At 43.7% G+C, this 22,571-nt stretch overlaps 1 protein-coding gene across 2 annotated transcripts in view; it reads left to right on the top strand.

Annotated features, from left to right (window-relative positions):
* Positions 1-20,623, top strand: part of LOC124007920 (meiosis 1 associated protein) — a 72,635-nt gene extending 52,012 nt beyond the window's left edge. The window contains exons 7-13 of one of the 2 annotated variants that reach the window (XM_046318799.1): positions 143-302; positions 4,735-4,794; positions 5,005-5,086; positions 8,480-8,683; positions 12,365-12,480; positions 14,237-14,315; positions 20,327-20,623. In XM_046318799.1, the coding sequence (XP_046174755.1) occupies positions 143-302; positions 4,735-4,794; positions 5,005-5,086; positions 8,480-8,683; positions 12,365-12,480; positions 14,237-14,315; positions 20,327-20,524 (899 nt within the window). In that variant the 3' untranslated portion in view covers positions 20,525-20,623. Of the gene's footprint in view, positions 1-142; positions 303-4,734; positions 4,795-5,004; positions 5,087-8,479; positions 8,684-12,364; positions 12,481-14,236; positions 14,316-20,323 lie in introns of both variants that reach the window. The other variant, XM_046318798.1, reaches the window with a different exon arrangement.
* The last annotated feature ends 1,948 nt before the right edge of the window (positions 20,624-22,571 follow it).

Here is a 22,571-nt window from a genome sequence, read left to right as displayed (position 1 = left end):
CTGTTTCTCTCTGTCTTTCTTATTCTGTCTCTCTTTTCTGTCTCTATCCCCTCTTTTTCTCCACTTTCTCCCCATCACTCATACCTCTCTCTCTCTCTCTCTCTCCCCCTCTCTATTTCTGTCCATCTGTCCCTGTCTGCAGTGTGTGTGAAGTGTGACATGCAGGAACGTCTCCTAAGCCCCGCCCTCTTACCTCTGACCCCTGACCTTGGGGTCAAGACGGAGAGCACCAAGGACTTCCTGGTGTCAGGCAAGGGCTTGGCCAATCAGAGCCCTCCGCCTCAGAGACTCAGAGTCATCAAGTAAGAGAGAGAGAGAGACTGACAGAGAGAGAGACTGACAGAGAGAGACTGACAGACAGAGAGAGACTGACAGAGAGACAGAGAGTGGGAGAGACAGAGAGGGAGAGACAGACAGAGAGAGAGAGACAGACAGACAGAGAGAGACAGACAGAGAGAGAGAGACAGACAGAGAGAGACACAGAGAGAGAGAGAGACACAGACACAGAGAGAGAGACACAGACAGAGAGAGAGAGAGAGACACAGAGAGAGACACAGAGAGAGAGACACAGAGAGAGAGACACAGACAGAGAGGGAGAGGGAGAGACAGAGGGAGGGAGAGACAGAGGGAGGGAGAGACAGAGAGAGAGAGAGACACAGACAGAGAGGGAGAGACAGGGGGAGGGAGAGACAGAGGGAGGGAGAGAGAGAGAGAGAGAGCCAGACACAGAGAGAGACACACAAGAGAGACAGAGGGAGGGAGAGAGAGCGTTGCAGCCTAAAATCATGACACACACAGACATGTTAAAGTGTCCATTTCTGCCCCATTAAAACATAGCGATGAACACATCTCACTGTGTCTTCAGAACAAAGCAGACTTTGATGTGATTGGTCGGCCTGGGCATTCCAGAACTACAAAGAATGGACTCATTCATAACCAGACATGGATACATGGCCTAGGGCTGTGGGACACACACACACACACTCACATAGCGAACACACTCATGCACACACACACTTTTACTCGTTTTGAAATGTAATGCTTATCGCTATCCCAATGTAATTAAACCATTTAAATGTAGCCTCATTTGTAGAGTGGCTTTGAAATGTTTGGATCTATGAGGAACCATGCTCATTATTCACATAGAACACACACACACGTCTGTAACACACACACACACACACACACACACACACACACACACACACACACACACACACACACACACACACACACACACACACACACACACACACACACACACACACACACACACACACACCTGTTTACCTGACGTAATTATATTACAAAGACGCACACACACACAGACACACGCACGCACACACACACAGACGCACACACACACACAGACACATACAGACACACGCACAGACACACGCACGCACGCACAGACACACGCGCGCACACACACCACACAGAGACCTGTTTACCTGAATGCCTGATGTAATTATTTTACAAAGACACACACACACAGACGCGCGTGCACACGCACACACAGACACAAGCACGCACACACACATACACAGACACACGCACGCACACACACACACACACACTCCCAAGGTGAGCATGAGAGGATGTATTGTCCTATGATGTCACCACTGGGGACGGTTGGCTCATCGCCAATCTATGTAAATTATAATCATTATTTTTCTAAAACCACTCTCACACACACACACAAAACCACTCTCACACACACACAAAACCACTCTCACACACACACACAAAACCACTCTCACACACACACACAAAACCACACACACACACACACACACAAAACCACACACACACAAAAACACACACAAAACCACACACACACACAACACACACACACACACAAAACCACACACACACACAAAACCACACACACACACAAAGCCACACACACACACAAAACCATACACACGTGTATGTAAATCAGATGCAAAACAACTATGGTGGATATGTGTGTGTTGCAGGACACTGCATCCAGACTGTGTGTCTACTGTATTAATGTGTGTTGCAGGACACTGCATCCAGACTGTGTGTCTACTGTATTAATGTGTGTTGCAGGACACTGCATGCAGACTGTGTGTCTACTGTATTAATGTGTGTGTGTTGCAGGACACTGCATCCAGACTGTGTGTCTACTGTATTAATGTGTGTTGCAGGACACTGCATCCAGACTGTGTGTCTACTGTATTAATGTGTGTTGCAGGACACTGCATGCAGACTGTGTGTCTACTGTATTAATGTGTGTGTTGCAGGACACTGCATGCAGACTGTGTGTCTACTGTATTAATGTGTGTGTTGCAGGACACTGCATCCAGACTGTGTGTCTACTGTATTAATGTGTGTGTGTTGCAAGACACTGCATGCAGACTGTGTGTCTACTGTATTAATGTGTGTGTTGCAGGACACTGCATCCAGACTGTGTGTCTACTGTATTAATGTGTGTGTTGCAGGACACTGCATCCAGACTGTGTGTCTACTGTATTAATGTGTGTGTGTTGCAGGACACTGCATGCAGAATGTGTGTCTACTGTATTAATGTGTGTGTTGCAGGACACTGCATGCAGACTGTGTGTCTACTGTATTAATGTGTGTGTGTTGCAGGACACTGCGTGCAGACTGTGTGTCTACTGTATTAATGTGTGTGTGTTGCAGGACACTGCGTCCAGACTGTGTCTACTGTATTAATATGTGTGTGTTGCAGGACACTGCATCCAGACTGTGTGTCTACTGTATTAATGTGTGTGTGTTGCAGGACACTGCATCCAGACTGTGTGTCTACTGTATTAATGTGTGTGTGTTTCAGGACACTGCGTCCAGACTGTGTGTCTACTGTATTAATGTGTGTGTTGCAGGACACTGCATGCAGACTGTGTGTCTACTGTATTAATGTGTGTGTTGCAGGACACTGCATGCAGACTGTGTGTCTACTGTATTAATGTGTGTGTTGCAGGACACTGCATGCAGACTGTGTGTCTACTGTATTAATGTGTGTGTGTTGCAGGACACTGCATGCAGACTGTGTGTCTACTGTATTAATGTGTGTGTGTTGCAGGACACTGCGTCCGGACTGTGTGTCTACTGTATTAATGTGTGTTGCAGGACACTGCATGCAGACTGTGTGTCTACTGTATTAATGTGTGTGTTGCAGGACACTGCATGCAGACTGTGTGTCTACTGTATTAATGTGTGTGTGTTGCAGGACACTGCATGCAGACTGTGTCTACTGTATTAATGTGTGTGTGTTGCAGGACACTGCATCCAGACTGTGAGTCTACTGTATTAATGTGTGTGTTGCAGGACACTGCATGCAGACTGTGTGTCTACTGTATTAATGTGTGTGTGTTGCAGGACACTGCATGCAGACTGTGTGTCTACTGTATTAATGTGTGTGTTGCAGGACACTGCGTCCAGACTGTGTGTCTACTGTATTAATGTGTGTGTTGCAGGACACTGCGTCCAGACTGTGTGTCTACTGTATTAATGTGTGTGTTGCAGGACACTGCGTCCAGACTGTGTGTCTACTGTATTAATGTGTGTGTTGCAGGACACTGCGTCCAGACTGTGTGTCTACTGTATTAATGTGTGTGTTGCAGGACACTGCGTCCAGACTGTGTGTCTACTGTATTAATGTGTGTGTTGCAGGACACTGCATCCAGACTGTGTGTCTACTGTATTAATGTGTGTGTTGCAGGACACTGCATGCAGACTGCGTGTCTACTGTATTAATGTGTGTGTGTTGCAGGACACTGCATGCAGACTGTGTGTCTACTGTATTAATGTGTGTGTGTTGCAGGACACTGCATCCAGACTGTGTGTCTACTGTATTAATGTGTGTTGCAGGACACTGCATGCAGACTGTGTGTCTACTGTATTAATGTGTGTGTTGCAGGACACTGTCCAGACTGTGTGTCTACTGTATTAATGTGTGTGTTGCAGGACACTGTGTGTCTACTGTATTAATGTGTGTGTTGCAGGACACTGCGTCCAGACTGTGTCTACTGTATTAATGTGTGTGTTGCAGGACACTGCATGCAGACTGTGTGTCTACTGTATTAATGTGTGTGTTGCAGGACACTGCATGCAGACTGTGTGTCTACTGTATTAATGTGTGTGTTGCAGGACACTGTGTTCAGACTGTGTGTCTACTGTATTAATGTGTGTGTTGCAGGACACTGTGTGTCTACTGTATTAATGTGTGTGTTGCAGGACACTGCGTGTCTACTGTATTAATGTGTGTGTTGCAGGACACTGCGTGTCTACTGTATTAATGTGTGTGTTGCAGGACACTGCGTCCAGACTGTGTCTACTGTATTAATGTGTGTGTGTTGCAGGACACTGCATGCAGACTGTGTGTCTACTGTATTAATGTGTGTGTTGCAGGACACTGCGTGTCTACTGTATTAATGTGTGTGTGTGTTGCAGGACACTGCATGCAGACTGTGTGTCTACTGTATTAATGTGTGTGTTGCAGGACACTGCGTGTCTACTGTATTAATGTGTGTGTGTTGCAGGACACTGCGTCTAGACTGTGTGTCTACTGTATTAATGTGTGTGTTGCAGGACACTGCGTCCAGACTGTGTGTCTACTGTATTAATGTGTGTTGCAGGACACTGCGTGTCTACTGTATTAATGTGTGTTGCAGGACACTGCATGTCTACTGTATTAATGTGTGTTGCAGGACACTGCGTGTCTACTGTATTAATGTGTGTGTGTTGCAGGACACTGCGTGCAGACGGCGTGTGTGAGAGTGTGTTGTACGGCCTGCCCCTCATCATCAGGTGAGATGGACAGACACCACTGAGGTTTTTAAACCAAGTTTTTTGCCTTTATTCAATCATTTAATTAAATGTTTTATTTGTGTTTAATCTTCTTTTTACTTATTATCGGCGTCTTTTCATTTTATTGTTTTACAGTAAAAAAGAAAGAAAAAGAAAGAAGTGTTTTGCAAATTGAAATGCAACTTAAATAAAGTTTAATATGATCCTCAGGCCTACCACCTGTTGGCAAATGGACTGGGATGAGATGGAGAGAAACCATCACCTCTTCCATGCTCTCTGTCACACACTCCGGGTCAGTAGGAGAGAGAGACAGAGAGACAGAGAGACAGAGAGAGAGAGAGAGAGAGAGAGAGAGAGAGAGAGAGAGAGAGAGAGAGAGAGAGAGAGAGAGAGAGACAGAGAGAGAGAGAGAGAGAGAGAGAGAGAGAGAGAGAGAGAGAGAGAGAGAGAGAGAGAGAGAGAGAGAAAAATATTGTGTTGGTATTCCAAAAAATCCATCTAGACACTGTTGCCCTAGAGCACACAAAAAAACTATACATACCTTGGCCTAAACATCAACACCACAGGTAACTTCCACAAAGCTGTGAACGATCTGAGAGACAAGGCAAGAAGGGCATTCTATGCCATCAAAAGGAACATAAAATTAGACATACCAATTAGGATCTGGCTAAAAATACTTGAATCAGTTATAGAGCCCATTGCCCTTTATGGTTGTGAGGTCTGGGGTCCGCTCACCAACCAAGACTTCACAAAATGGGACAAACACCAAATTGAGACTCTGCATGCAGAATTCTGCAAAAATATCCTCCGTGTACAACGTAAAACACCAAATAATGCATGCAGAGCAGAATTAGGCCGATACCCACTAATTATCAAAATCCAGAAAAGAGCCGTTAAATTCTACAACCACCTAAAAGGAAGCAATTCCCTAACCTTCCATAACAAAGCCATCACCTACAGAGAGATTAACCTGGAGAAGAGTCCCCTAAGCAAGCTGGTCCTGAGGCTCTGTTCACAAACACACCCCACAGAGCCCCAGGACAGCAACACAATTAGACCCAATCAAATCATGAGAAAACAAAAAAAACGGAGCAAACTAGAATGTTATTAGGGCCACTAAACAGAGAGTACACAGCGGCAGAATACCTGACCACTGTGACTGACCCAAACTTAAGGAAAGCTTTGACTATGTACAGACTCAGTGAGCATAGCCTTGCTATTGAGAAAGGCCGCCGTAGGCAGACCTGGCTCTCAAGAGAAGACTGGCTATGTGCTCACTGCCCACAAAATGAGGTGGAAACTGAGCTGCACTTCCTAACCTCCTGCCCAATGTATGATCATATTAGAGAGACATATTTCCCTCAGATTACATAGACCCACAAAGAATTTGAAAACAAAGTTTGATAAACTCTCATATCTATTTGGTGAAATACCACAGTGTTCCATCACAGCAAGATTTGTGACTTGTTGCCACAAGAAAAGGTCAACCAGTGAAGAACAAACACCATTGTAAATACAACCCATATTTATGCTTATTTATTTTCCCTTGTGTACTTTAACCATTTGTACAGTGTTACAACAATAGATTTGAATTGTCAGGAGGGCTATCAGGGTGGCTATCAGGGTGGGTATTAGGGTGGGTGACAGGGGGGGTTGTCAGGGTGGCTGACAGGGGGTTGTCAGGAGGGCTATCATGGGGGTTTGTCAGGGGGGTGGCTATCGGTGTGGCTATCAGGGTGGTTTGTCAGGGTGGCTATTGGGGTGGCTATCAGGGGGTTGTCAGGAGGGCTATCAGGGTGGCTGACAGGGGGTTGTCAGGAGAGCTATCAGGGGGGTTGTCAGGGTGGCTATCAGGGGGGGGGGTTATCAGGGTAACTATCAGGGTGGCTATCAGGGGGGTTGTCAGGAGGGCTATCAGGGTGGCTGACAGGGGGTTGTCAGGAGGGCTATCAGGGGGTTTGTCAGGAGGGCTATCAGGGGGGTTAGTCAGGAGGGCTATCAGGGTGGCTGACAGGGGGTTGTCAGGAGGGCTATCAGGGGGGTTTGTCAGGAGGGCTATCAGGGGGTTGTCAGGAGGGCTGACAGGGGGTTGTCAGGAGGGCTATCAGGGGGTTTGTCAGGAGGGCTATCAGGGGGTTTGTCAGGAGGGCTATCAGGGTGGCTGACAGGGGGTTGTCAGGGTGGCTGACGGGGGTTTCAGGGGGTCGTCAGGGTAGCTATTGGGGTGGCTATCAGGGGGTTGTCAGGAGGGCTATCAGGGTGGCTGACAGGGGGTTTGTCAGGAGGGCTATCAGGGTGGCTGACAGGGGGTTGTCAAGGTGGCTATCAGGGGGTTGTCAGGGTGGCTATCAGGGGGTTATCAGGGTAACTATCAGGGTGGCTATCAGGGGGTTTGTCAGGAGGGCTATCAGGGTGGCTGACGGGGGGGTTGTCAGGGTAGCTGACAGGGGGTATGTCAGGGTAGCTATTGGGGTGGCTATCAGGGGGGTTGTCAGGGTGGCTGACAGGGGGTTGTCAGGGTAGCTGACAGGGGGTGTCAGGGGGGGGTCAGGGTAGCTATTGGGGTGGCTATCAGGGGGGTTGTCAGGGTGGCTGACGGGGGGTTGTCAGGAGTTCTATCAGGGGGGTTGTCAGGAGGCTATCAGGGTGGCTGACAGGGAGGGTTGTCAAGGTGGCTGACAGGGGGGTTGTCAGGGTGGCTGACAGGGGGGTTGTCAGGGTGGCTGACAGGGGGTTGTCAGGGTGGTTGACAGGGGGTTGTCAGGAGGGTGGCTGACGGGGGGTTGTCAGGGTGGCTGACGGGGGGTTGTCAGGGGGTTGTCAGGAGGGCTATCAGGGGGGTTGTCAGGGTGGTTGACAGGGGGTTGTCAGGGTGGCTGACAAGGGGGTTGTCAGGGTGGTTGACAGGGGGTTGTCAGGGTGGCTGACAAGGGGGTTGTCAGGGTGGTTGACAGGGGGTTGTCAGGGTGGCTGACAGGGAGGTTGTCAGGAGGGCTATCAGGGGGTTGTCAGGGTGGCTGACAGGGAGGTTGTCAGGAGGGCTATCAGGGGGTTGTCAGTGTGGCTGATGGGGGGTTGTCAGGAGGGCTATCAGGGGGGTTGTCAGTGTGGCTGATGGGGGGTTGTCAGGAGGGCTATCAGGGGGGTTGTCAGGGTGGCTGACAGGGAGGTTGTCAGGAGGGCTATCAGGGGGTTGTCAGGAGGGTCAGGGGGGTTGTCAGTGTGGCTGATGGGGGTTGTCAGGAGGGCTATCAGGGGGTTGTCAGGGTGGCTGACAGGGAGGTTGTCAGGGTGGCTGACGGGGGGTTGTCAGGAGGGCTATCAGGGGGAGTTGTCAGGGTGGCTGACAGGGAGGTTGTCAGGAGGGCTATCAGGGGGTTGTCAGGGTGGCTGACAGGGGGTTGTCAGGAGGGCTATCAGGGTGGGGTTGTCAGGGTGGCTGACAGGGGGTTGTCAGGAGGGCTATCAGGGTGGCTGAGGGTGGCTAACAGGGGGGTTGTCAGGAGGGTGGCTGACAGGGGCGGTTGTCAGGAGGGTGGCTGACAGGGAGGGTGCTCAGAGATGTTGTGATCCCCTGGGGTTCTTCATGTGTCTGTCCTGCTGTGATGTCGAGGCCATGGTCATGGTCTGGGGTGGTCTGTTCTGCTCTCTCTCTCTCCCTCCTCAATGCTCCCTCTCTTTCCAGGCTCGTGACTGGTTCCTACTGGTGCGTTCAGAGCCTATTGGTTCCAGTTCTATTGGTTCTGGTGTGTGTTGCCACTACCTCCTTCAGCCCTCTGCCTCTCTCTCCCTACTCCTCAAACCTGTGGCAAACAGAGAGATGCTGCTGCCCTGCCAACTGCCTGTCTCAAATCAGGACCCCCCACCTGATGCACTAACCACCATACAGGTACAGACTGTAGATAAATCACCTGTTTTACTATGACTAAATATACATACACACTCTCTCTCTGTATGTAATAATATAATAATATATGCCATTTAGCAGACTCTTTTATCCAAAGCGACTTACAGTCATGTGTGCATACATTCTACGTATGGGTGGTCCCGGGAATCGAACCCACTACCCTGGCGTTACAAGCGCCATGCTCTACCAACTGAGCTACAGAAGGACCTCCTCTCCTCTCTCTTTCTCTCTCTCAATTTCAATTAAATGTAAGGCTTTATTAACATGGGAAACATACATTGCCAAAGCAAGTGAAATAGATAATAAACAAAAGGGAAAAAACATTCAAATGAACAGTAAACATTAAACTCACAGAAGTTCCAAAAGAATAAAGACATTACAAATGTCTCTCTCTATGTCTCTTTCTTGTGGAGGTAAACCCAGGCCCTGTGTATCCCCAGGTACCCTCATTTGTTGACTTCTGTGATCGAAAAAGCCTTGGTTTCATGCATGTCAACATCAGAAACCTCCCTAAGTTTGTGTTACTCACTGCTTTAGCACATTCCGCCAACCCTGATGTCCTTGCCTTGTCTGAATCCTGGCTCAGGAAGGCCACCAAAGATTCTGAGATTTCCATACCCAACTACAACATTTTCTGTCAAGATAGAACTGCCAAAGGGGGAGGAGTTGCAATCTACTGCAGAGAGAGCCTGCAAAGTTCTGTCATACGTTCCAGGTCGAGACCCAAACAGTTTGAACTTCTAATTTTAAATGAACCTCTCCAGAAATAAGTCTCACTGTTGCCGCCTGCTATCGACCCCCCTCTGCTCCCAGCTGTGCCCTGGACACCATTTGTGAATTGATCGCCCCCCATCTAGTTTCAGAGTTTGTTCTGTCAGGTGACCTGAACTGGGATATGCTTAACACCCCGGCAGTCCTACAATCTAAGCTAGATGCCCTCAATCTCACACAAATCATCAAGGAACCCATCAGGTACGACCCTAAATCCGTAAACACGGGCACCCTCATAGACATTATCCTGACCAACTTGCCCTCCAAATACACCTCTGCTGTTTTCAACCAGGATCTCAGCGATCACTGCCTCATTGCCTGCATCCGCTATGGATACTCGGTCAAACGGTCACCCTTCATAACTGTCAAATGCTCCCTAAAACACTTCTGCGAGCAGGCCTTTCAAATCGACCTGGCCCGGGTATCCTGGAAGGATATTGACCTCATCCCGTCAGTCGAGGATGCCTGGTCATTCTTTAAAAGTAATTTCCTCACCATCTTAGATAAGCATTCCCCGTTCAAAAAATGCCAAACTAAGAACAGATACAGCCCTTGGTTCACTCCAGACCTGACTGCCCTTGACCAGCACAAAAACATCCCGTGGCAGACTGCAATAGCATCAAATAGTCCCCGCGATATGCAACTGTTCAGGGAAGTCAGGAACCAATACACACAGTCAGTCAGGAAAGCAAAGGCCAGCTTTTTCAAGCAGAAATATGCACCCTGTAGCTCTAACTCCAAAAAGTTCTGGGATGCTGTAAACACTCCATGGACACTGTAAACATTCCATGGACACTGTAAACATTCCATGGACACTGTAAACACTCCATGGACACTGTAAACACTCCATGGACACTATCCATGATAATCAAAAATTTCAATAAGCGTTTCTCAAAGGCTGGCCATGCCTTCGTCCTGGTTTCTCCAACCCTGGCCAACAGCCCCGCCCCCCGCAGCTACTCGCCAAGCCTCCCCAGCTTCTCCTTCACCCGAATCCATACAGCAGATGTTCTGAAGGAGTGCAAAAACGTGGACCCGTACAAATCAGCTGGGCTAGAACACATGGACCCTCTATTTCTAAAATGTACCTAAAATCATTGTTGCAACCCCTATTACCAGCCTGTTCAACCTCTCTTTCGTATCGTCCGAGATCCCTAAAGATTGGAAAGCTGCCACGGTCATCCCCCTCTTCAAAGGGGGAGACACTCTAGACCCAAACTGTTACAGACCTATATCCATCCTGCCCTGCCTATCTAAAGTCTTCGAAAGCCAAGTAAATAAACAGATCACTGACCATTTCGAATCCCACCATACCTTCTCCGCTGTGCAATCCGGTTTCCGAGCCGGTCACGGGTGAACCTCAGCCACGCTCAAGGTATTAAATGATATCATAACCGCTATCGATAAAAGACAGTACTGTGCAGCCGTCTTCATCGACCTGGCCATGGCTTTCGACTCTGTCAATCACTGTATTCTTATCGGCAGACTCAACAGCCTTGGTTTCTCTAATCACTGCCGCGCCTGGTTCACCAACTACTTTGCAGACCGAGTTCAGTGTGTCAAATCGGAGGGTCTGTTGTCCGGACCTCTGGCAGTCGCTATGGGGGTACCACAGGGTTCAATTCTTGGGCCGGCTCTTTTCTCTGTATATATCAATGTCGCTCTTGCTGCGGGCGATTCCCTAATCCACCTCTATTCAGGCGACACCATTCTGTATACTTCTGGCCCTTCCTTGGACACTGTGCTAACTAACCTCCAAACGAGCTTCAGTGCCATACAACACTCCTTCCGTGGCCTAAAACTGCTCTTAAATGCTAGTAAAACCAAATGCATGCTTTTCAACCATTCGCTGCCCGCACCCGCCCGCCCGACTAGCAACACTACCCTGGACGGTTCCGACCTAGAATATGTGGACAACTATAAATACCTAGGTGTCTGGCTAGACTGTAAACTCTCCTTCCAGACTCATATTGAACATCTCCAATCCAAAATCAAAGCCTCCTTCACTCACGCCGCCACACTTACCCTAGTAAAACTGACTATCCTACCAATCCTCGACTTCGGCGATGTCATTTACAAAATAGCCTCTAACACTCTACTCAGCAAACTGGATGCCGTCTATCACAGTGCCATCTGTTTTGTTACCAAATCACCTTATAACACCCACCACTGCGACCTGTATGCTCTAGTCAGCTGGCCCTCGCTACATATTCGTCGCCAGACCCACTGGCTCCAGGTCATCTATAAGTCTATGCTAGGTAAAGCTCTGACTTATCTCAGTTCACTGGTCACGATGGCAACACCCATCCGTAGCACACATTCCAGCAGGTATAATTCACTGATCATCCCCAAAGCCAACACCTCATTTGGCCGCCTTTCCTGCCAGTTCTCTGCTGCCAGTGACTGGAACAAATTGCAAAAATCGCTGAAGTTTATTTCCCTCACCAACTTTAAACATCAACTATCTGAGCAGCTAACTGATCGCTGCAGCTGTACATAATCCATCTGTAAATAGCCCACCCAATCTACCTACCTCATCCCCATAGTTTTTTTTCTGCTCTTTTGCACACCAGTATCTCTACTTGCACATCGTCATCTGCTAAATTGTAATCATTCTCTCCTATGGCCTATTTATTGCCTACCTCCTCATGCCTTTTGCACACACTGTATATAGACTTTATTTTTTCTACTGTGTCATTGACTTGTTTATTGTGTTATTGGCTTGTTTATTGTTTATTGTTTACTCCATGTGTGTTGTTGTCTGTGTCACACTGCTTTGCCTTGTCTTGGCCAGGTTGCAGTTGCAAATGAGAACTTGTTCTCAACTAGCCTACCTGGTTAAATAAAGGTGAAATAAAATGAAAATAAAAAGATCTCTCTATCTCTCATCAGAGTTGTGTGGGTCAGCTAGAAGAAGAGTCTCTCTTCAACCCTCTCTCTCTGAGGAGTAACCTCTACCAGCACCTAAGGAGCAGGGGACTACTGTCAGCACCCTCATATCCATACAGGTACTTGCTGTCACCACCCTCATATCCATACAGGTACCTACTGTCACCACCCTCATATCCATACAGGGGACTGCTGTCACCACCCTCATCCATACAGGGGACTACTGTCACCACCCTCATATCCATACAGGTACCTACTGTCACCACCCTCATATCCATACAGGTACCTACTGTCACCACCCTCATATCCATACAGGTACCTACTGTCACCACCCTCATATCCATACAGGTACCTACTGTCACCACCCTCATATCCATACAGGTACCTACTGTCACCACCCTCATATCCATGCAGGGGACTGCTGTCACCACCCTCATATCCATACAGGTGACTGCTGTCACCACCCTCATATCCATACAGGGGACTGCTGTCACCACCCTCATATCCATACAGGTACCTACTGTCACCACCCTCATATCCATACAGGTACCTACTGTCACCACCCTCATATCCATACAGGTACCTACTGTCACCACCCTCATATCCATACAGGTACCTACTGTCACCACCCTCATATCCATACAGGTACCTACTGTCACCACCCTCATATCCATACAGGTACCTACTGTCACCACCCTCATATCCATACAGGGGACTGCTGTCACCACCCTCATATCCATACAGGTGACTGCTGTCACCACCCTCATATCCATACAGGGGACTGCTGTCACCACCCTCATATCTATACAGGTACCTACTGTCACCCTCATATCCATACAGGTACTTGCTGTCACCACCCTCATACCCATACAGGGGACTGCTCTCACCACCCTCATATCCATACAGGTACCTACTGTCACCACCCTCATATCCATACAGGTACCTACTGTCACCACCCTCATATCCATACAGGTACTTGCTGTCACCACCCGCATATCCATACAGGTACCTACTGTCACCATCCTCATATCCATACAGGGGACTGCTGTCACCACCCTCATATCCATACAGGTACCTACTGTCACCACCCTCATATCCATACAGGTACCTACTGTCACCACCCTCATATCCATACAGGGGACTGCTGTCACCACCCTCATATCCATACAGGTACTACTGTCACCACCCTCATATCCATACAGGTACTTGCTGTCACCACCCTCATATCCATACAGGTACCTACTGTCACCCTCATATCCATACAGGTACCTACTGTCACCACCCTCATATCCATACAGGTGACTGCTGTCACCACCCTCATATCCATACAGGGGACTGCTGGCACCCTCATATCCATACAGGTGACTGCTGTCACCACCCTCATATCCATACAGGGGACTGCTGTCACCACCCTCATATCCATACAGGTGACTGCTGTCACCACCCTCATATCCATACAGGTGACTGCTGTCACCACCCTCATATCCATACAGGTGACTGCTGTCACCACCCTCATATCCATACAGGTGACTGCTGTCACCACCCTCACATCCATACAGGTACCTACTGTCACCCTCATATCCATACAGGTGCCTACCGTCACCCTCATATCCATACAGGTACCTGCTGTGTCACCCTCATATCCATACAGGTACTTGCTGTCACCACCCTCATATCCATACAGGTACCTACTGTCACCACCCTCATATCCATACAGGTACCTACTGTCACCACCCTCATATCCATACAGGTACCTACTGTCACCACCCTCATATCCATGCAGGTACCTACTGTCACCACCCTCATATCCATGCAGGTACTTGCTGTCACCACCCTTACTACAATACAACAATTGATCTGTCATTTCCCCTACAGACCCCAACAGACTCCCCGCAGGGACCAACCACGGCCAGCAGTGGGCCCGTCAACTACACCCGCTCGACAGCCAAGACAGGTTTGTTTGTCCCTGTTCAGTGTACTACTAACGATCCTTAACTCTGTTTCTCCGTTTCTATGACCACAGAACCATCTATTTCTCTGCTTATGATGTGTTCCTGGTGAATGATTAATTTAACCGTTGGACATTTATGACTGGGGTCAAAGTTCATGGTTATACTTGAGCTGTTTGTTCTGTATCAACTTGATTGTAGTGGACTAACATTCACACAAGATATACTCAACAAAGAAATCTAAACGAAACATGTAAAGATTTTACTGAGTTACAGTTCATATAAGGAAATCAGTCAATTTAAATAAATTCATTAGGCCCTAATCTATGGATTTCACATGACTGGGAATACAGATATGCATCTGTTGGTCACAGATACCTTTAAAGAAGGAAGGGGATTGGATCAGAAAACCAGTCAGTAACTGGTGTGACCACCATGTACCTCATGCAGAGTGAAACATCTCCTTCACGTGGAGTTGATCGGGCTGTTAATTGTGGCTTTTAGAATGTTGTCCCACTTCTCTTCAATGGCTGTGCGAAGTTGTTGGATATTGGCGGGAACTGTAACACGCTGTCGTACACGTCGATCCAGAGCATCCCAAACATGCTTAATGGGTGACATGTTTGGGGAGTTTCCAGGCCATGGAAGAACGGGGACATTTTCAGCTTCCAGGAATTATGTACAGATCCTTGCAACATGCGGCTGTGCATTATCACGCTGAAACATGAGGTGATGGCCGCAGATGAATGGCATGACAATGGGCCTCAGGATCTCGTCACGGTATCTCTGTGCAGTGGCGAATTTAGTGTGTAAATCTTGGTGGGGCAAGAAAAAAAATGTGGGATACATGCCAGCAAGGCAACAACACTAAACAACACATGAATTGAACTATAACGGTTCATTCAGCCTCATTTACAAAACATAGCTGATATGGCTGACTTGCTTAAACAAATGTAGTTTCTACTGACAATTGAGATGTACAAACTATGGCATAAGGGGACGACAAGCGGATAAGAGGCAATCCGTAATTTCGATTAAGACATTAATGAGCGAGCTAGGACGGACGTAGTCAATGTAACTATTTGTTCAGCACTTTTGAAATGTACAGCGACAAAATTCAGAACATGGGCCGTTTTTACAGTGTTCTCCCTGTACACCAAGTCAGAACCGTATGATAAATAAAGGGGGCCTAGAAGCAGACAATGAAAGCTCTATTCAATGATTACATTTCTCTAAAAATGGCTATAGGCTACATGTGACTACCAAGTCAGAACAGTAGGCTAAGTTATGAGAGGGAAAAGGAACAAATTTATTAGGGTGAGGCACAGGGGCTACTAACAGCTTACTAAACAACATACACTTAGTATTACTTCCTTGTTGTATTATGATATAGATGTTGTATTATGATATTGATTATATAAATTATAAAGATTATATAGATGTTGTATTATGATATAGATTATATAAATTATAAAGATTATATAGATGTTGTATTATGATATAGATTATATAAATGATAAAGATTATATAAATTATAAAGATTATATTATATAGATGTTGTATTATGATATAGATTATATAAATTATAAAGATTATATAGATGTTGTATTATGATATAGATTATATAAATGATATAGATGTTGTATTATGATATAGATTATATAAATTTTAAAGATTATATAGATGTTGTATTATGATATAGATTATATAAATGATATAGATGTTGTATTATGATATAGATTATATAAATTATATAGATGTTGTATTATGATATAGATTATATAAATTATATAGATGTTGTATTATGATATAGATTATATAAATTATAAAGATTATATAGATATTATATAAATGATAAATGTAAATACAGGTTAAAAAATGTAAAATATATAGATGATATAGATGTTGTATTATGATATAGATTATATAAATGATATAGATGTTGTATTATGATATAGATTATATATAGATGATGTAGATTATATAAATGATATAGATTATATAGATGTTGTATTATGATATAGATTATATATAGATGATGTAGATTATATAAATGATATAGATTATATAGATGTTGTATTATGATATAGATTATATATAGATGATGTAGATTATATAAATGATATAGATTATATAGATGTTATATTATGATATAGATTATATAGATGTTATATTATGATATAGATTATATACATGTATTATGATATTAATTCTATAAATTATATAGATGATATAGATGTTGTATTATGATATAATGTTATAGATTATATAGATGATATAGATGTTATAGATTATATAGATGATATAGATGTTGTATTATGATATAGATGTTATAGATTATATAGATGATATAGATGTTGTATTATGATATAGATGTTATAGATTATATAGATGATATAGATGTTGTATTATGATATAGATGTTATAGATTATATAGATGATATAGATGTTGATTATATATGATATAGATGTTTATAGATTATATAGATTATATAAATGATAGACTATATAAATTATATAGATGATATAGATGTTGTATTATGATATAGATGTTATAGATTATATAAATGATAGACTATATAAATTATATAGATGATATAGATGTTGTATTATGATATAATGTTATAGATTATATAAATGATAGACTATATAAATTATATAGATGATATAGATGTTGTATTATGATATAGATGTTATAGATTATATAGATGATATAGATGTTGTATTATGATATAGATGTTATAGATTATATAGATGATATAGATGTTGTATTATGATATAGATGTTATAGATTATATAGATGATATAGATGTTGTATTATGATATAGATGTTATAGATTATATAGATTATATAAATGATAGACTATATAAATTATATAGATGATATAGATGTTGTATTATGATATAGATGTTATAGATTATATAAATGATAGACTATATAAATTATATAGATGATATAGATGTTGTATTATGATATAATGTTATAGATTATATAAATGATAGACTATATAAATTATATAGATGATATAGATGTTGTATTATGATATAATGTTATAGATTATATAAATGATAGACTATATAAATTATATAGATGATATAGATGTTGTATTATGATATAATGTTATAGATTATATAAATGATAGACTATATAAATTATATAGATGTTGTATTATGATATAATGTTATAGATTATATAAATGATAGACTATATAAATTATATAGATGATATAGATGTTGTATTATGATATAATGTTATAGATTATATAAATGATAGACTATATAAATTATATAGATGATATAGATGTTGTATTATGATATAGATGTTATAGATTATATAAATGATAGACTATATAAATTATATAGATGATATAGATGTTGTATTATGATATAATGTTATAGATTATATAAATGATAGACTATATAAATTATATAGATGATATAGATGTTGTATTATGATATAGATGTTATAGATTATATAAATGATAGACTATATAAATTATATAGATGATATAGATGTTGTATTATGATATAATGTTATAGATTATATAAATGATAGACTATATAAATTATATAGATGATATAGATGTTGTATTATGATATAGCTGATAATTTTACTTCTGAAAGTATGCACTAGATGGCAGTATTTTACTTGACTTCAGAGACATATTTATCAAAAGTTTCTCACACGCACGCACACACGCACTCTCTCACTCAAACATACAGTCACTCATACACACACACTCTGTCTCCAGGGTGATTTCATTGTATTAGAGGAGTGATTGAGCGAATCGAATCGCCCTGTCTCAATCTGGGTCAGAGAGACGAGAGAGAGCGGAACTGGAACTGTCACCCGGCCGTTACCGTGGAGACTTCTCTGTGTCTTCCAATGATTACCTCACAACCAATAGACTTCTTCTTTTTAGTCAATTCTTAGGTATTCTTTTAGCCTGAGTTGCCAGTCTGTTGGTGCTATGAACTCCTAGTCACTCATTATCATGCCATACATGTTACTATAAGCTATTACTACAGCCCATAGTGTTTTCTGATCAGGTCATTTGGTTGTGTGTGTGTGTGTGCGTGCGTGCGTGCGTGCGTGCGTGCGTGCGTGCGTGTGTGTGTGTGTGTGTGTGTTAGCTTTATGGGTCATCTCTGATAAGGTCTCCTGCAATGCAAATAGATCATGTAATGTGACAGTAATTCACTCTCTCCCCCTGACCTCTCTCAATTCAAAGGGCTTCATTGGCATGGGAAACATATGTTTACATTGCCAAAGCAAGTGGAATAGATAATTAACTTAAGGGAAATAAACAAGAAAAAGTGAACAGTAAATATTACTCATAAAAGTTCCAAAAGAATAAAGACATTTCAAATGTCATATTATGTCTATATATAGTTTTGTAACAATGTGCAAATAGTTAAAGTGCAAAAGGGAAAATAAATAAGCATAAATATGGGTTGTATTTACAATGGTGTTTGTTCTTCAGTGGTTGCCCTTTTCACAAATCTTGCTGTGATGGCACACTGTAGTATTTCACCAAATAGATATGGGAGTTAATCAAAATTGAATTCGTTTTCAAATTCTTTGTGGGTCTGTGTAATCTGAGGGAAATATGTGTCTCTAATATGGTCATACATTGGGCAGGAGGTTAGGAAGTGCAGCTCAGTTTCCAACTCATTTTGTGGGCAGTGTGCACATAGCCTGTCGTCTCTTGACAGACAGGTCTGCCTCTCTCTCCCTCTCCCTCCTCCCCCTTAACAGTATCTCACCTCTCTCGTCTATTTCTGTCTTTCTCTCTGTCACTTTCTCTTTCCACTCCCTTTCTAGCAAATAACTAAATGCTTTGTAATGTGAAATACACAGTGACTTTGTCTTTGTCCCTTTATCTCCCTCTCTCTGGCTTTATTGGCATGGGAAACATGTTAACATTGCCAGAGCAAGTGAACTAAACTCAGCAAAAAAATAAACGTCCTCTAACTGTCAACTGCATTTATTTTCAGCAAACTTAAGATGTGTAAATATTTGTATGAACATAACAAGCAAGTTTCAACAACTGAGACATAAACTGTACAAGTTCCACAGACATGTGACTAACAGAAATTGAACAATGTGTCCCTAACAAAGGGGGGTCAAAATCAAAAGTAACAGTCAGAATCTGGTGTGGCCACCAGCTGCATTAAGTACTGCAGTGCATCTCCTCCTCATGGACTGCACCAGAATTGCCAGTTCTTGCTGTGAGATGTTACCCCACTCTTCCACCAAGGCACCTGCAAGTTCCCGGACATTTCTGGGGGGAGTGGTCCTAGCCCTCACCCTCCACCTCCAAATCGATCCCGCCTCAGAGCACTCATTCCTTCGACGGTAAACGCGAATCCGACCAGCACCAATGGTAAGACAAAACCGCTTACTCGTTAGTGAAGAGCACTTTTTGCCAGTCCTGTCTGGTCCAGCGTCGGTGGGTTTGTGCCCATAGGCGACGTTGTTGCCGGTGATGTCTGATGAGAACCTGCCTTACAACAGGCCAACAAGCCCTCAGTCCAGCCTCTCTCAACCTATTGCCGACAGTCTGAGCACTGATGGAGGGATTGTGCGTTCCTGGTGTAACTTGGACAGTTGTTGTTGCCATTCTGTACCTGTCACGCAGGTGTGATGTTTGGATGTACCGATCCTGTGCCGGTGTTGTTACATGTGGTCTGCCACTGTGAGGACGATCAGCTGTCCGTCCTGTCGCCCTGTAGTCTTTGAAAGGCATGGTCCTGAAAAAGGGGACGTTTTTTTTTTTTTTGCTAAGTTTAGATAATATACAAAAGTGAAATAAACAATACAAATGTACATCCAAAGAATAAAGACATTACAAATGTCATATTACGTGCAAATAGTTAAGGTACAAAAGGGAAAATAAATTAAACCTAAATATGAGTTGTATTTACAACGGTGTTTGTTCTCTCTCCCACACAATACACAGGAACTTACTCCTTCTTCTCCATCTCCTCTCTCCATCCCCCTCAGCAGCAGCAGCAGCAGCAGCAGCAGCAGCAGCAGCAGGGTCGTCAGTTCCAGGGGGGTAACAGGAGAGTCAGGGCCACCGTGGCGCCCCTCCCCTCGGCCCCTCCTCCCTCTAAGATGTCTCGCCCAACCCTCACCATGACCCCAGACCCCCGTGCCACCTCCACACCCCTCTGTTCCCACGACGACGATTTGCTGATGATGCTGTGAGACTATTATTGCACCTCGCTCCAGAGTGAAGTTTTCCCTGATAGATTGATAGTACTGATAGATAGTACTGATAGATTGATAGTACTGATAGATAGTACTGATAGGTTGATAGTACTGATAGATTGATAGTACTGATAGATAGTACTGATAGATTGATAGTACTGATTGATAGTACTCATAGATTGATAGTACTGATTGATAGATTGATAGTACTGATTGATAGTACTGATAGATTGATAGTACTGATTGATAGTACTCATAGATTGATAGTACTGATAGATTGATAGTACTGATAGATAGTACTGATAGATTCATTTTGTTATTATTTACTGAACTTTTTATTTATTCACGGGATCCCAGTTGAGACCAGTGTCTCATTCACAATGGAGTCCTGAGAACAAACATCCCAAAACATGATAGTTCAATAAAACAGCAAAAATCTACTACAGGAGATAGACCCACCACAGCTCAACAACACTAATAACAGCTCAACAACACTAATGACCCACCACAGCTCAACAACACTAATGACCCACCACAGCTCAACAACACTAATAACAGCTCAACAACACTAATAACAGCTCAACAACACTAATAAGCTCAACAACACAGCTCAACAACACTAATAACAGCTCAACAACACTAATAACAGCTCAACAACACTAATGACCCACCACAGCTCAACAACACTAATGACCCACCACAGCTCAACAACACTAATAACAGCTCAACAACACTAATAACAGCTCAACAACACTAATAACAGCTCAACAACACTAATAACAGCTCAACAACACTAATAACAGCTCAACAACACTAATGACCCACCACAGCTCAACAACACTAATAACAGCTCAACAACACTAATAACAGCTCAACAACACTAATAACAGCTCAACAACACTAATAACAGCTCAACAACACTAATAACAGCTCAACAACACTAATGACCCACCACAGCTCAACAACACTAATAACAGCTCAACAACACTAATAACAGCTCAACAACACTAATAACAGCTCAACAACACTAATAACAGCTCAACAACACTAATAACAGCTCAACAACACTAATGACCCACCACAGCTCAACAACACGAATAACAGCTCAACAACACTAATAACACAACACTAATAACAGATCAACAACACTAATAACACACCACAGATCAACAACACTAATAACCGCTCAACAACACCAATAACAGTTCAACAGCACTAATAACACACCACAGCTCAACAACACAGCTCAACAACACTAATAACAGCTCAACAACACTAATAACACACCACAGCTCAACAACACTAATAACACACCACAGCTCAACAACACTAATAACACAACACTAATAACCCACCACAGCTCAACAACACTAATAACAGCTCAACAACACTAATAACACACCACAGCTCAACAACACTAATAACAACCACTACAGCTCAACAACACTAATAAGACACCACAGCTCAACAACACTAATAACACACCACAGTTCAACAGCACTAATAACCCACCACAGCTCAACAACACTAACACACCACAGGTCAAAAACACTAACACCTCAACAACACTAATAACACCTCAACAACACTAATAACAGCACAACAACACTAATAACACACCACAGCTCAACAACACATAACTTTCCACAACCAACCACCATACTAATAACCCAATAAACCACCACTATAAACCAAAGCCGATGCTGTTGAGACTGTTATTCCACCTCGCTCCTCCAGGGTGAGAGTTTCGCCCAGGGTGAAGTTTAGACACAGACCGATGCTGTGAGACTGTTATTCCACCTCGCTCCAGGGTGAAGTTTCCCTAGACACAGACCGATGCTGTGAGACTGTTATTCCACCTGAGACGCTCCAGGGTGAAGTTTCCCCTAGACACAGACCGATGCTGTGAGACTGTTATTCCACCTCGCTCCAGGGTGAAGTTTCCCCTAGACACAGACCGATGCTGTGAGACTGTTATTCCACCTCGCTCCAGGGTGAAGTTTCCCCTAGACACAGACCGATGCTGTGAGACTGTTATTCCACC

The sequence above is a fragment of the Oncorhynchus gorbuscha genome, linkage group LG21, assembly GCF_021184085.1.
Source record: "Oncorhynchus gorbuscha isolate QuinsamMale2020 ecotype Even-year linkage group LG21, OgorEven_v1.0, whole genome shotgun sequence".
Classification (NCBI taxonomy): Eukaryota; Metazoa; Chordata; class Actinopteri; order Salmoniformes; family Salmonidae; genus Oncorhynchus; species Oncorhynchus gorbuscha.
Note: the sequence above shows the minus strand (reverse complement) of the source record. Positions and strands in the feature narration are given on the sequence as shown.